The sequence below is a fragment of the Pseudorca crassidens genome, chromosome 1 (genome assembly GCF_039906515.1).
Source record: "Pseudorca crassidens isolate mPseCra1 chromosome 1, mPseCra1.hap1, whole genome shotgun sequence".
In the NCBI taxonomy this organism is placed as follows: Eukaryota; Metazoa; Chordata; class Mammalia; order Artiodactyla; family Delphinidae; genus Pseudorca; species Pseudorca crassidens.
In genome coordinates this window covers 84,656,975-84,672,864 of record NC_090296.1, presented here as the reverse complement: position 1 = coordinate 84,672,864, position 15,890 = coordinate 84,656,975, and the positions used below count along the sequence as shown (strand labels likewise).

The window sequence follows — 15,890 nt, the reverse complement described above, 5'->3', positions numbered from 1 at the left end:
CTCTTCCTGGGAGGCTGAGCGCCGGCCCTGTGTGCTGCCTGCCCCAGAGCTGCTTTCTCTGCCAGCCCCAGGGCAGTCGGCTGCCTCCTGTAGAGCTACTGCAGAAGAGCTCCTCCTCTCACCTTAAAGAGAAATGTGGAAAGAACTAGAATGTTTTTCCCTCTTTTATTTCCCTTGAGGCAGAGCCACAGCTGCCTACCCCATTTAAAGTTTTCATCACAAGTGGCAAGTGTTAGGTCACTAGGTCACTCAACCACAATTCCCTTCTCAGGTTCACTGCCAGAATTTATGCTCACCTGGCTATAAATGCCCCCAAAGTTAGAATTTCCTTTTTCTTGGGCATTTTCACAAATTTTTCATTGTTAGCAAGATTTCTCTGTTGTGCCTCATTACATGTTGGAATTGACCTTTCTTCCTCACAGTATTAAAAGGCCAGAATGCCCTCACTCTGTGGGTTGTGCTATCTGTTGACTAGGGATAATGTCGTCAGCTAACTGCAGGTGAGAGGTCACGTGGGGTGGCCTGATGTCAGTGTGCACAACACACTCAAAGGTAGGGTGTGGGGAGAAGGTCGAGCCCCAGCTCTCTGCAGCTGAGGAAGGGAGCCTCATCCCTCTGTTTGGTTTGCAGCATGGAAGCCAGCAGGACTTTCTCTGGCGCCTGGCCCGGGCCTACAGTGACATGTGTGAGCTTGCTGAGGAGGCGGGTGAGAAGAGGTCCTATGCCCTAAGTGGTAAGTGCTGACAGGTTCCTGGTGGGAAGGCCACTGACTGACTCTGAGGGTGGAGCCAGCCCATCAGCTTGGGGCCCAGGGGAGCCACCAAGACACACGCTGTCGGTACAGCTGGGGCTCTACTACTCTTTGGGACAGACTGGCTCCCAGAGACCCCTGCTTCCTCCTGGAGACAGAGAGCAACCTCTGCTTCTCTGCATGGCATGGTGCTTGAGTCACACGGGTATACACGACTTTAGGAGTACAGTTGAACCTTGAACAACAGCGGTTTGAGCAGCACACGTCCACTTACATGTGGATTTTTTTTCAATCCACAATCCATGGTTGGTTGGCCCCAACTATAAACTACATGTGGATTTCTGACTGGGCAGAAGGCCGGTGCCCTGAACCCCCACGTTGTCCAAGGCCAATTGTAGTTGTATCATATTAGCACAGTTCTTTGTTCTCATTCCTCAACTACAAAAGGCACAACCTTTCTTAATCTGAGGAGGTTTTTTTTGCTGTTGCTTAGGAATCTGGTTTCAGTTATGGAGCCTGTGGGGCAGGTGTTTAAGAATGAGTGGAGTATGTTTGGTGAATGCCCAGAAGGAGCAGTTTGGGAGGATACTGCTAGGTTAGAAGTCCCTGGGGTCTACTTAGCAACTCTGTTGTCAAAATCTGTACCTGGGGGTGTAGGGTACATCTGACTTGTGCCAGGTTCAAGGCCTGTCCTTCTCTGTCATGAGGTCATTGAGAACCCTGGGACTTTAAAAATAGAGACTGGTTTTATGGGGAAGGTGATGTGTCCTGCCTACCTACACACCCTTTGAGTCAGGCACCATCAGTGGACTTCCAGATCTTGTGGTTCAGTTATCCAAAGTTAAGTTAACTGCTTTCCCACTTTTATAAGTACAGTCCTGCAAACATTGAATCTTTGATAATGTAGAGTGACAGTACCTCAAGATCATTATTCTAAACAGTTATAGAATTCTGCCAATATAGAAAGGTCAATTGAGTTGAATGTTTGATATAGATCTTCAAAAAAGTCCCTGGAGGGGCTTCCCTGGTGGTGCAGTGGTTGAGAGTCCTGCTGATGCAGGGGACACAGCTTGCTTCTTTCTTTTCAAAACAGTTTCTGCTTCCCCTCTTAAATTTCAGGTGAGGATTCTGATCAGCCTTTGGGGCTGCTTTTTGCACTCTTGGTAGCAACAACCACCTTTCCTTTCCCTTTTGATCATCTCTGTGTACTAACAGCCAACATGAACCCTACAGGTGGAGGTGGGGCAGTGATTAGAGGAGCAGCGAAGCCCACACTGGTCTGGTCTGGCTTCCTGAGTATAGCACCTTGGACAAATCTGTTCCTCCTGGAGGTCAGAGGACTATGCAGTATCTTTGAAGACTGCTCTGGGATTCTAGCTTTTTAGGACCAACCTTGCTGGACCTAAAGTTCTTCATTTTGTTCTTTCTCTAGAAGCTGGACCACCAGGAGGCAGCGGGAACTGGTTTGCCTCATTCTTCACCGTTATTTTCCTAGTGAGATAGTGCTTTGAAGGGGGCGGAGAGAAGTCCCCTAAGAGAAAATGTCCCTCAGTGGTGGAGCCGTATGGTTCTGCTTGGATAGGGGAATGTAGGGTTCTCATCTGCTCTCTTTAAATGTATTTGTTGCATATACAAAATTATACCATGATTACTATCACTTAAACATGAGGAAACATTTCAGAATAGCCAGCCTATCACCTCAACCCATTACTTTTGTTCTCTGTCTTCCAAGCCCTCACCATTTAAAAAATTTTATTAATTTTAAATTTTATTATAGTTGACTTACAATGTTTCAGATGTACAGCAAAGTGATTCAGTTATACATATATATACTTTTTCAGTTTCTTTTCCATTATAGTTTATTACAAGATATTGAATATAGTTCCCTGTGCTATACAGTAGGTCCTTGTTTGCTTAATATGTAGTAGTCTGTATCTGTTAGTCTCAAATTCCAAATTTATCCCTCCCCCCTTCTTTCCCCTTTGGTAACCAGTTTGTTTTCTATATGAGTCTGTTTCTGTTTTGTAAATAAGTTTATTTGTACCTTTTTTTAAAAATTTTTTAATTCATTTATTTATTGGCTGCATTGGGTCTTTGTTGCTGCGTGTGGGCTTTCTCTAGTTGCAGCAAGTGGGGGCCACTCTTCGTTGCGGTGCAGGGGCTTCTCATTGCGGCAGCTTCTCTTGTTGTGGAGCACAGGCTCTAGGTGTGTGGGCTCCAGTAGTTGTGTCACACAGGCTCAGTAGTTGTGGTGCATTGGCTCAGCTGCTCTGCGGCATGTGGGATCTTCCCGGACCAGGGCTCGAACCCGTGTTCCTTGAATTGGCAGGTGGATTCCCAACCACTGTGCCACCAGGGAAGTCCCTATTTGTATCATTTTTTTACATTCCGCATATAAGTGATATTGTATTTGTCTTCCTCTTACTTCATTTAGTATGATAATCTCTAGGTCTATTCATGTTGCTACAGGTGGCATTATTTCATTCTTTTTTTTTATGGAAGCCCTCTCTGTTCTAATCAGATTTCCCATTTTGCAGTGTTCTCTTTTCCTGTGTGTAGGCGTGATGGTCCTCATCTGAAGGGCTCCAGCTCCTTGACATTCTAGGGGACCCTTGTCAAGAGCCTACATGTGTTTAGGCCTTGATTTCTGTTAGTTTGGGTGCCTGGAAAACTTGGGGAAGAACTACATGAAACTCATCTTTGGTCAGATCCCAGTCCATTTGGCTCTGGTGAGGAGTTCTGGCCTAGGGCCATGATTAATGTTCCTAGATCATGGATCCTTTTGAGAATTTGTTTTTAATGTTTATTTGTTTGGCTGCACTGGGTCTTCATTGCTGCACACAGGCTTTCTCTAGTTGCGGCGAGCGGGGGCTACTCTTTGTTGTGGTGCACGGGCCCTAGGTGCGCAGGCTTCAGTAGTTGTGGCACATGGGCTTAGTTGCTCCAAGGCATGTGGGATCTTAGTTCCCCGACCAGGGCTCGAACCCGTGTCCCCTGCATTGGCAAGCGGATTCTTAACAACTGCGCTACCAGGGAAGTCCCCCTCTTGAGAATTTGATCAAAGCTGTGGACCCTCTCCTCAATAAAATGCACATATACCTAAAATTATATACAACTTCAGTCGGATTCATGGACACCTTGAAGCCTATCCAGACCCCAAATCAAAAACTCTCCAGGGTAACGGTCTATGGGGACAGTTTCTGATTGCTTTTGAGTCCTTTTATATTTGAAATGCTTCAAGCGTATCAGGTAGGTATTATAAAAATAAGGGAGCTGGGGCAGCTGACGATGGATAGGGAGAACAAGGTGAAGCAGAAGTCATCCCTGAAAAGCTATTTGCAGCTCTTCATTCTGCTCAAGTGCATAAGTATTTACAAGTCCCGTTCGGGTGGGGGTTGGTGAGAGCTAAAGCAGTCATTCTTCCCACAGCCTTTCCCGTGGAAGGGTGCATGGGAGCCCTTGTCAACTCTGGATCACCTCTGTCTTACAGGAAAAGAAGCAGCGGAGGCCGCTCTGGAGAAGGGGAATGAGAATGCTGAGTGTCACCAGTGGTAATAACACCCCGCAGGGTCCCAGGAAGAGCCAGCATGGGTTAGAGTGGAGGGCCCTTTTGTTTCTCTGCCCTGTGGCCAAAGAGGCATTTGCCAGAGGCACCAGGAGAGGGAGCTCTGGCCTTTACTTTCATATGTCCCATCCTTCCCCAAGCTAGGGACCCAGGGGAGTTTGCTTTGGGAAGTGCCTTGGGGATGAGGCAAGGGGGAATAGTTTTTCTTTCTGGTGAAGCTTGGAGAAACGAGTAGCTTTGTTAGTCACCCCTGGCTACAAAACTTGTGGGTTCTTGGCTCCTCAGAGAGGCTGGGACGTTGGCAGTTCTCCTCTCCCACACAAGCTCTTCATTCCCATAGCTGCGATCCCTGGCTGGTGGTGGACTTTGGCTTCTTGGCTTCTTCGCTTGGCTCGCGTGAGGAAAAGTAGATGTGAGCTCACCCCCAGGAAGTTCAGCAGTCACTAATATTACAAAACCATCAGCCCTGTCTGTGGTCTGACATGAGGCAAAGTTCTGCCTACCCATGTGGGTCAGGGCCAACCTGTGTCCTGGGGGCGTGGTTCCAGCGCCTCAGTTTTAGTGAAAATGTTCCTTTTCCACCTCCCTGCTTCCCATAACCCTGGCCTCAGACTGTGAGCTGGGAGAGGCTGTTTCTCTATCTGTTGCTGAAACTTTGTCTCTGCAGCGCCTCTTCTCAGACGCCAGGTCATTGTTTCTTGGGTGTCACGGGTGCTGTTTCCCTGTGGGCTCTCTTGGGGCTCCTGGGGTCCCAAGGATGGAAATTGACCTCATACTTTCTTAGCTTTTCCTGGGGAACAGCTGTTTGAACTAAACTGGAAATGAGCCTCTGGAAGTATCCGATACAAATACCCCCAGATATTTAGTGAGTACACAAAAAAGCAACTTGGGCCTTTAGACACTCATTTGTCAACTGTGCTTCTAGAAAGAATGCAGAGGGGATGGGGGTAATATCTTCTGCCTTTGTTTCTGAAGGCAGAAGATAGGAAGCTGGCTGTCTTTGTTCTCCTGGGAGGGAGGATGTAGAGGAGAGGGCTGAAATCGGAGGCCTTTTCTTCCTCCTCTGCTTCTGTTGGTTCCCAAGCTAACATTAGAAATTCCTAGAGAATCCCATTCACAAACAGCTTCCCAATGATATACCTGTATACTTCCAAGGCTAATGAGACCTTCTTCTTCAATGTCTGCTCAGGAGACAAAAAGCAGTGTACTCAGGTCTCTTATACTTTGATGCTGATTTTTAGATACCTGCTTAAGTGTTTATGATAGCTATGGCTATACTCATTATGAGGGGAAATTTGGACTGAGACCTTGCCTAAATATTAAGTATAAGAGAGCTTTAATGTGGAAGACCCACCTTTTTTGTACCTAGGGTACTTTGGAGAATTGTAAGCCTACCACTGTATCTGCTAAAGAATATGAATTGGGACCACAAGTCTGTGAAAAGAGGAATTAAGTACAGATGGAAATGATATTTTCATCTCTGGATAAGGATGCAGGCACAGTGCAATTGCCCGTGGGTGGGAATCCCAGTACTGGCAGGGACGGTACTCAGTCCTTGTCCCTGAGCTTGCTGCTGCTTCCCCCTAGGTATGCAGTGCTTTGTGGTCAGCTGGCTGAGCATGAGGGCATCCAGAGGCGTATCCAGAGTGGCTTTAGCTTCAAGGTGAGGAAAGGCTTCTCCTCCTTCCCTGGTGCTGGTCTAGTCCAGATTCCCTGCTGCATCCTAGCTCCTTGCAAAGGTGTTCCTGCAGCCTCTGTGACTTGCCTCTGTTCCCTTATATTTATATTTTCTCCTCAGGAGCATGTGGACAAAGCCATTGCTCTCAAGCCAGAAAACCCCATGGCATACTTTCTCCTTGGCAGGTGGTGCTACCAGGTAAGCTAAATTTCAGGGCTTGACATAAGGGCCCTAACTAACTGTCCTGAGACACTGATCACCTTTACAAGGAAGAGCAGTGTCCTCAGCCTGGTCTGGCTTATGTGTTATTTCTTCTAAGTGGTCACGTTAGTGGTGATTAGACCCGGTCCTATTTGGCCCTGTTTGCTTTCAGTACAGAACATTCAATGTTCCTAAAGATACTTAAGTTTTTAGTCACACCTTGATCTCTTGGTGGCAGGTCTCTCACCTAAGCTGGCTAGAAAAAAAAACTGCGACAGCCTTGTGTGAAAGCCCTCTCGGTGCCACTGTGGAGGACGCCCTCCAGAGCTTCCTAAAGGTATTGGGGAAGGAAGGGAAGGGTGGACAGCAGCCAGAAAGGCCAGAGTGACCTTATTTTTCCTAAGGACATTATTGGAAGGGGTTTTAAGTAGAGGGCAGTTTTATGTGTGCCTGTTCTATGGGAAAATCAGAACCATCAGAAAAGCTTATAAAAAATATAGATTCACTGAATCAATCTCCAGGTTGGGGACTGGAACTCTCTAATAAACTTTAGCCTGACTTGGACTTTGGAACACCTTACTGAAATGTGTTCTCCCTTCTCCAGGCTGAAGAACTACAGCCAGGATTTTCCAAAGCAGGAAGGATATATATTTCCAAGGTAAACTCACCTGCCTGTTTCAACATAGATGAAAGTATGTGTGTTGATATTTCTAGGAACTCCTGAGGGCACACATATTCATCCCCTTCTAGTCTCCTGGTGGCATTTCTCCCAGGTTTTCACTGTTGTGTCTTCTCAGTGCTACAGAGAACTAGGGAAAAACCCTGAAGCTAAACGGTGGATGAAGTTGGCCCTGGAGCTGCCAAATGTCACTAAAGAGGTAATACTTAAGACCTTTACTAACACAGGGATCCTTCACTGAGTCATTATGTGACCCTTTCAGGAAAGAATATCTTCCCTTGAGGTCTTATTTCCTCCTTTTGCATGTGTGCTGTTTCATATACATCTCCCCTAGGGGAGGAGACAGATTTCGTAGGTTCCAGGCTCTTCTGGGAAAGTAGGAAAAAGACTATGATAACAGCTTAGCAAGGAAGCAAAGGGCCCATTCTCAGGTACCAATGGTTTTGGAAATGTTGGCTTAGATTTTGAGTCCTAGTCTTATTCTCTTGTCTCCCTAGGATTCAGCTTTCCAGAAGGACCTGGAAGAATTGGAAGTAATTTTAGGAGAATAATCACATTTCAATGGCCTTCATGACTCGAGGGGGAAAAAAATCAAGTCTTTTTTCTCTTAGATTCTGCTTAGATCAGGCAAGACTGGTTAAGGGAGTGTCCTGACTCCTAGGTCTGACTGCTACCTGCCACCATTCCCCAACTTCTTCTTATTGTCTACTGGTTAACTTATTCTAATCCGTTACCTAATCTGAAATTGGGGAAGTACTTGAGGCCTGGGTTTCTGTTACTCTCTCCGTAAAGTGAATTCTTGAAAAACCAAGACTAGTGTGGGTAGAGCACTGAAGGCTGTCTTCCAACTGCTGGTGAGGTGGATGAAACTCCAAAGAGCTATAGGAACAAAACATAGAACTTCTACTCTCTAATCTTTTTCACTGATTACTATTCAACACCAAAGTATATAGTCCTAAAATCACACCCTAACCTACCCGGATAAAAGGTCGGAGAGTCCATGGGTATCGCCTCTTCTCAACCTATCATGTGGATTGTAACTGTATTCCTGGGCCGAGGGGCTGGACCACTTGACTTCCAGAGTTCTGGCAGCTTTTGAACGACAGCAGTGCATAAGGCTTATGAGACTGTGAAAATGATGATGTGAGGAGCTGCCTAGAATATATTTTGGTACAAACCTGAAATAAACCAAATTTAACTAGACGTGATTATAATCCCCTTTCTATGTTTGCTATAGCTCCTTATTCTTGCTTCACACTTCCATAACTGTTTTCTACTATGAGACTATTGCAGACAAGTAGAAAAACAGTACCAAATAGTTTAGAATGAGCTCTCTGGTTAATAATACTTCCAGAGAAAATTTTAGTTAAATATAAAACATAAGAAGAGCTTATTTTTAGCCTAACAAGGCCTAGTCCAACTAAGCAGGTGTTCCCTGACCCTCTCAGGGCCAATAGCACAAAGCCTAATCCCATCTGAAAAGAAAATCCTCCCTACAAGAAAAATTGAGAAGTTTTTAGGTCAAGGTCACTTAAATACTTTATAGGACTAAAAGATGGAGATGCTTTTATTTAAGAACCAAGCTTCCATTCCAGAATCTGTTACTGTGGCTTTATTATTTCATCCCAGGTTTGTTCTGTAATGTAGAAACAAAAGAAGGCCTAGGAGGTACTCTGTTCTATAAAGTCACGGAACAGAACTGTTTTTAAAACAAAGTTGCATTAAATTTTATCTTCCTATCTCCCTACATATAGTAGGATCAACACTGGCAACAGCAGAGATTTGCACTGCCTCTCCTAATACTAGCCGAGAAGCCCTTTGAAATTGGAAGAGTTGGTTAGAACCCATCCTGGGTAGAAGTTTGAAGGGGAAGGAGTATCTCAAACCCCTGAAGTAGAATAATCTGGGCAAGAACCAGCCCTATACAATACAAAACTTAAAGAATAAAAACAAAGGCCACAGGAAAGCCATGGTGTAGCCATCTTGTGAGATCTTCTATTAGGTTAAAGGTTAAAGGAGTATAAAATGAATCATCTGAATGTGGGACTTCCCTTTTAAATTTTCAATTTTAAAGCAATAGAAACTGATCACCCTACCCAGAGCCAAAACTATATTATGAAGGCCCTATCCTGAAATATTCAGCTTGTACCAGAATAACTCCTACAAGCAGCACATTCACTACAAATAACTACTTTATTAGCAGTCCCACATTGAATCTACTTACTTGAAGAGCTTCCGAAATGTTTAAGATTCCGGAACTATCTTGAATTGCTCTTAGCATTAAAAAAGAGTAGATGGTGAAGGGCTGGTAGCCCAGCAGGCCTATTCAATAACCCTTATCTAAAAAAACATTCTTATATAAGCTAATTCAGACACACAAACTTTACCTGCTTCTGATTTAAGAGTTTTACTGGCAGAGAAAAAAAAAAAACCTGTGAGGAGACCCACTCCCTTTGCCACATAGCTCAGGCATATTTTTCCCCAACATTATTCAGACAGTGAGAGAAGCCAGGTCTCTCCAGTTTTAGTTCTCTTAGAGACATAAGATTGGCCAATAGCCGTTAGTCCTGAGTCAACCCCAAGGCACTATGATGTCAAAGGTACTTCATACCTACACCCCCAAACCAAAGAATTCACATAGAGATTAATATACTAGAAGGAATAAACATTTCAGATCAGCTTGTGACTACTGACCTGTCTCGTGTTTACACCGTAAGAAAAGCCGATATAATAGCTGTTTTCCTGGAAGCCTTTTCCTGGCAGTCACAACAGGAAGAGGCCTGTGAAGAACCTCAGGGAGCAGTCCTCTCCATTAGGCTGCAGCACTTAAGGTTTATCACAGGAAAAAACCCAACGATTCAGTCCTTGGCATCTCCTACTCCATCCGCATTGATGGCAAACATAGCTTCAGCTTCAGGAAGACAAGGAGAGTCATAGATTTTGCAGATTCTGGTTTCCCCTCTTCCTTTTCTCAGGTACAGTCTGGGACAAAGACACAGACCAAAGCACCAAAGTTATTATAATTAAAAAATTCTATTCCTGGGCTTCCCTGGTGGCACAGTGGTTGAGAATCTGCCTGCTAACGCAGGGGACACGGGTTCGAGCCCTGGTCTGGGAAGATCCCACATGCCGCGGAGCAGCTAGGCCCGTGAGCCACAACTACTGAGCCTGCGCGTCTGGAGCCTGTGCTCCACAATAAGAGAGGCCACAATAGTGAGAGGCCCGTGCACCGCGATGAAGAGTGGCCCCCGCTTGCCACAACTAGAGAAAGCCCTTGCACAGAAATGAAGACCCAACACAGCAAAAATAAATAAAAGAAGGCTCAACATTAAAAAAAAAAAATTATATTCCTGACTATTTATAGTAGATCTAAAAATTTTTTAGACATATATACTTCCTAGAAGGACTTTGGGGATCTTTCTGTATTCCTTAGGGCAGGGGTCCCCAACCCCCGGGCCGTGGACCAGTACTGGTCCGCAGCCTGTTAGGAACTGGGCCGCACAGCAGGAGGTGAGCAGAGGGTGAGTGAGCGAAGCTTCATCTGCCGCTCCCCATCGCTTGCATTACCGCCTGAACCGTCCATCCTGGCCACCCCCCGCACTACCCCCACCCCGTGGAAAAATCGTCTTCCACAGAACTGGTCCCTGGTGCCAAAAAGGTTGGGGACCACTGCCTTAGGGCACTTGCAATCCAGAGGAATGCATTTCTGCTCACCCCTGCCCCCCAGTGGATTTCCCATATTGAAACCTTTTAAAAAATAATGAGATATCAATTGCTCATATTTATTCTTCCACATATGAGAGCTTTTAATTCCTTTATGAACTAAAAGCCAAACACCTGTTCTAACCAGAGCATGACAATTAGGTTAAGCAAGGGCTCCCGTGTCTAATTACACAACAGCAGCAGTTAACAAGGTTCAAATGGAAATGTTATCTTCATGTCTATTGCACAGTTAATATGACATTCCATGATGAAGCCATCTCTCCCATCACTTTACCTTGTTGTTGAGGCATGAGCAATGATATTTCCTCCAATAGGTTTTTTAGGATCTGCAGCAAACATGGCTGCTCCATCCACTTGGGCTACCACCTGGTTGGTGATTACCACTGCTACACCAAACTGACAGGGAAAGGATAAATGTCATTTTTTTGTGGTCAGACATTCCAAGAGACTTACTGCTTATCCCCCATAAAGCAATGAATGACTGAAGTCTCTATATCTAACTGATAACTTGATGATACCAGGCCCTGGTATCCTGGCCTCCCAGCAAGGCTACTAGAATTCATGGCCCCTGAAAGTAGGCATTCTCTGTCCCTACCCACAACTTACCTCATCAGCAAGTCGCAGAAGCATCCGCAGAAACCTGGCCAAGTGCATCTGCCTGGCGGAAAGCTCACCTCGACCCGAATAGTCTGTTCTGTAGAGGGCGGTGGCACTGTCTACAATTAGCAGTGCATACCTACAGGGAACATGGATTCTCTGAAGCCTGTTTCTAGCCCATGTCATATTCTGCTCTTTCCCATTACCCTGAAATTTTATAGTTATATATTATTTATTTATACAGCATCCATTTCTGAATAACCCTTTAACAAAGTAAAAAATTCCAACAAGTTCAGGTGGATTATAGCTTCATATTTTAAAAGCGACTTGACCTAAACGACAAAGAGTAGCAAAATAGGAACTAAAACTTAAATCTCCCCATATCTAATTCAAGCTACTATCAAATTGGCCGCATGTACAAGATTCAGGGTAAGGGCTCTGGGAACATATTCAGTATCTTCTATTGCCCACATACCTGGACTCTACCATCATGGCTGACGCTTGATAAAGGAGCTGGGTCTGGTGGTCTGTGTTGAACCCTCGAGCATATGCTACATTATCCAGGACGTCACTGCCAGAGAGGCCATATCTAGAAGAAAGAACATTTTGAGGCTGCACACAGAACTAAGGCAGATGAGAAATTCATCTCTAACAACGAAATTACCTGGATGGGTAGGTAAGAAATGATAGTAAGAAGGCTAAAGAATATAATTCCCTTTCTATTAGGAAGCCCAGGGAAACTATAAAGAGATGACAGCAACTGCTTTAGAGTAGATCTACCTGGCAGGACTTCAGAATAAATCAAATTTATTTTTTGAGGACTCCTGAACTAGAATGAGAAATTTCCAAATATAAGGAAACAATGGTCTCCTGGAAAAACAAAGGGCAGCATGACAGAATTGGGACTGAAACAAAAACAATGAATCAATCAAAGATCAATTAAAAACATACATAAACTGCTGTTGTATAGGAATAAAACCTTCTAAGCTCAAAAACCTTCTAAGGACTCAAAACTGTAAGAGGTTTAAGAGAAGTAAGTATATTTCATCTATTCTCCCCTTTTTTCTTGCTAGTAACTAGTTACAGTTATGGAATATGTGACATGTATCTAGTATGGTTAAGTAAGTGATACCTTAATTCATCTTATACCTCAATAATGATTTTTCTTCCCTTTGCATTTAAAAATACTTCCTATTTTCTTAGAACAATCTATATTTTCTCACCTTTGTAACTGCTTCCTAAGACATGAATACTCAAGGTGGTCCAAGTAAGACAACTTCTCATTAAATGTATGCTAATGGGACCCCATTTCTTCAAAGGTAGTTTGATTTATCCATCTATCAAGACAACTAAATACCCGCACTTTTATAAAAGCTTCCCTGCACCTCTCAAATAGACGTGATTCTCCCTCTTCTGCACTTACAGAAAACTTGATTTAGGCTTTTCTATGGCACTTGTGAGGAGCTACCTGCCATTCTTTTACTAGACAACAAATTCCCTGAGGGAAAAGACTAGGCCTTTCCAACTAGCACATTTTTTTTTATACCTAGTACATTCTGAATAAATTTTGCTGAATACAGCTATTATCTATAACCCAAACCAAAAGAGAATTATATATCATCACTTTAACTCAAGTAATATTTTCACATTAATGTTACCTAAAATCATTATAGTCTAAAAGTATAATACTGACTCCCTTATGTAACAGTTCAAAAGATAATCTGTTTAAACAAAATCAGTGTGCTATAATTCCTTGAGAACCAAAAACTTCTATGCTTAAGATTTTATCAGCCTTTAAAAAGTAGTCTATTCTATGTAGATTCTGATCATTACAAAAGCATACACTGTGTCAAACCTATTTTTCTGAGACTTAGCTTTAGTAAATAGTTTTCCTCTCATTTTTCCTACCCAAAAGAATAGAAAAACAAAAGAATGTTCTAGCACTTGAAATAACACTGCAATAAGCTGAACCACAATATCAGGAGATCCCACTCTATCCAACTGAATTTTCCACATCTTATGATGAATTGATTCATCATATTAGGCACATGCAGTCTTTGCACTTTCCTGGACATTTCACCAGCTATTCTTCACCATTATCAACATGAATGGAAGTATAGCTCTTGTATTAAGTGGATTGATGATGATGAATTTGTTGAGTCTGGGCATGGAGATAAGAAAATGAAATGAAGATAGAGTTTTACCTTGGGATCCTGACCAAATGGGAATAAGGAGATAAAATTTTCTTTATTTAAATCATAACTATAAGACAGAAAAAAAGACTGAAGAGGCCTAAGTACTGTACTGCACAAGTCTTCTAGTCTTGCCTCAAGAAACACTGATATAATCTACTATCAGGAACGGAGATTACCTTTTGCTGTCAGAATATGGAAGATTTACTAGAAAAACGAAGAGTCATCCTGGCTTTTCTCTCAACAGAGTTCACAAAGACGACTATGGGGATCTCTGTGCTTACATTCCTGATGCAGCACATAGAACTTTCAATTCCCACAACTTGGAAAAAGTTGGTTGGAAATAAGCAACTTCTCTTAGTGTTTCCAGAACTTCCTAAGGATAAGAATACTCTGTTAAAAAAATTAAATTCCGGGCTTCCCTGGTGGCGCAGTGGTTGAGAGTCTGCCTGCCGATGCAGGGGACACGGGTTTGTGCCCCGGTCTGGGAAGATCCCACATGCTGCGGAGCGGCTAGGCCCGTGAGCCATGGCCGCTAAGCCTGCACGTCTGGAGCCTGTGCTCCGCAACGGGAGAGGCCACAACAGCGAGGGGCCCGCGTACCACACACACACAAAAAAAAATCCTAGGTCTAAACCAGACTTAATGAATCACAATGCTCAGGGAAGAGTTGTGATAATTTGCATATTTAACAAACACCTGGCACATGAAAAGATGCTCAATATCACTAATCACAAGGGAAATGCAAACTGAAACCACAGTGAGCTATATTACCTCACACCTGCCAGAATGGCTATTTTCAAAAAGAAAACAAATAGGACTTCCCTGGTGGCCCAGTGGTTAAGAGTCTGCCTGCCAATGCAGGGGACACCGGTTCGAGCCCTGGTCCGGGAAAACCCCACATGCCGCGGAGCAACTAAGCCCGTGTGCCGCAACTACTGAGCCCACAAGCCACAACTGCTGAAGCCCGCGCACCTAGAGCCCGTGCTCGGCAACAAGAGAAGCCACCGCAATGAGAAGCCCATGCACCGCAGAGAAGAGTAGCCCCCCATGCGCCGCAACTAGAGAAAGCCCGCACGCAGCAACGAAGACCCAACGCAGTCAAAAACAAAAAGACACCTGAAGTGATTTTTTTTTAAATTTTTTAAATTTTTGGCTCGTGGCATGCAGGATCTTAGTTCCCCGACCAGGGATTGAACTCATGCCCCCTACGTGGAAGCACGAAGTCCTAACCACTGGACTGCCAGGGAATTCCCGCTACAGATTTTCTTTCTGGAAATTTCATATAAATGGAACCATATGTGGTCTTTTATGTCTAGCTTCTATCATTTAGCATGTTTTTTGAGGGTCATTCATGCTGTAACAAGTATCAGTACTTCATTCCTTTTAATTGTTGAATAGCGGTCTATTGTATGGATCAACCAGATTTTATTCGTTCATCAGTGGATGGACAATTGGGTTGTTTCCAGGTTTTGGCCACTATAACAATACTATAAACATCCACAAACAAGTCTCTGTGTGGACATGTTTTCATATCTCTTGGGTACATAACCAGAGTGAAATTGCTGGGCTATATGACAAATTTATGTTTAACTGCCACATTGTTCTTTTCCAAAGTGACTGCACAATTTTACATTCTCACCAGCAATGTATTAGGGTTCCAGTTTCTTCACATCCTCCCTGACACTTGTTACTTTTTCATTACAGCCATCCTAGTGGTGGTATCTCACTGTGGTTTTAATTTGCATTTCTTCTTGAATAATAATGTTGAGCATCTCTGCATGTGCTTATTGGCTGTTTTACATCTGCTTCGGAGAAATGTCTATACAAGTCCTTTCCCATTTCTTTTTTTTTTTTTTTTTGTGGTACATGGCCTCTCACTGTTGTGGCCTCTCCCGTTGCGGAGCACAGGCTCCGGCCGCGCAGGCCCAGTGGCCATGGCTCACGGGCCTAGCCGCTCCGCGGCATGTGGGATCCTCCCAAACCGGGGCACGAACCCGCGTCCCCTGCATCGGCAGGCGGACTCTCAACCACTGCGCCACCAGGGAAGCCCTGCCCATTTCTTAATTGGGGTGTCTTTCTGCTGGGTTGTGAGAGTTCTTTATATATTCTTGATACTAGAACCTTATCAGATATATGATTTGCAAATATTTTCTCACATTCTTTGGGTTGTCTTTTTATTTTCTTGATAGTGCTCTTTGAAGCACAGAAGTTTCAAATTTTGATAAATGAAAACTGACTCTGTATTATCGTTTTTTTCTTTCATAGACTATGCTTTCTTGTGTTGTATCTAAGAAATCTCTGCCTACTTCAAGGTCACAAAGATTTTCTTCTTTTTTTTCCTAAAAGTTTTATAATTTTAGCTAAATATAGGACTATCATTCTTTAAATATATATATACATATACATATATATAGTAAACATACATAACATAAAATTTACCATTTTAATCTTTTTAAAGTGTACAGTCCAATGGCAGGAAGCACATTCCCGTTGTTGTGCAA

General features: G+C 43.7%; 2 protein-coding genes across 8 annotated transcripts in view; one reads left to right on the top strand and one right to left on the bottom strand.

Moving 5' to 3' along the window:
* Positions 1 to 8,077, top strand: part of RMDN3 (regulator of microtubule dynamics 3) — a 40,451-nt gene extending 32,374 nt beyond the window's left edge. For all 3 annotated transcript variants that reach the window (XM_067743306.1, XM_067743300.1, XM_067743316.1), the window contains 8 exons: positions 631 to 733; positions 4,242 to 4,302; positions 5,904 to 5,979; positions 6,115 to 6,192; positions 6,434 to 6,532; positions 6,800 to 6,853; positions 6,993 to 7,073; positions 7,372 to 8,077. In XM_067743306.1, coding sequence (XP_067599407.1) covers positions 631 to 733; positions 4,242 to 4,302; positions 5,904 to 5,979; positions 6,115 to 6,192; positions 6,434 to 6,532; positions 6,800 to 6,853; positions 6,993 to 7,073; positions 7,372 to 7,425 — 606 coding nt within the window. In that variant the 3' untranslated portion in view covers positions 7,426 to 8,077. The remainder of the gene's footprint in view (positions 1 to 630; positions 734 to 4,241; positions 4,303 to 5,903; positions 5,980 to 6,114; positions 6,193 to 6,433; positions 6,533 to 6,799; positions 6,854 to 6,992; positions 7,074 to 7,371) is intronic.
* Positions 8,078 to 8,471: 394 nt separating this feature from the next.
* RAD51 (RAD51 recombinase) overlaps positions 8,472 to 15,890 on the bottom strand; it is a 35,055-nt gene continuing 27,636 nt past the window's right edge. For all 5 annotated transcript variants that reach the window (XM_067743361.1, XM_067743380.1, XM_067743344.1 and 2 more), the window contains 4 exons: positions 11,670 to 11,783; positions 11,204 to 11,333; positions 10,872 to 10,993; positions 8,472 to 9,856 (listed from right to left, as the gene is read on the bottom strand). In XM_067743361.1, coding sequence (XP_067599462.1) covers positions 9,733 to 9,856; positions 10,872 to 10,993; positions 11,204 to 11,333; positions 11,670 to 11,783 — 490 coding nt within the window. In that variant the 3' untranslated portion in view covers positions 8,472 to 9,732. The remainder of the gene's footprint in view (positions 9,857 to 10,871; positions 10,994 to 11,203; positions 11,334 to 11,669; positions 11,784 to 15,890) is intronic.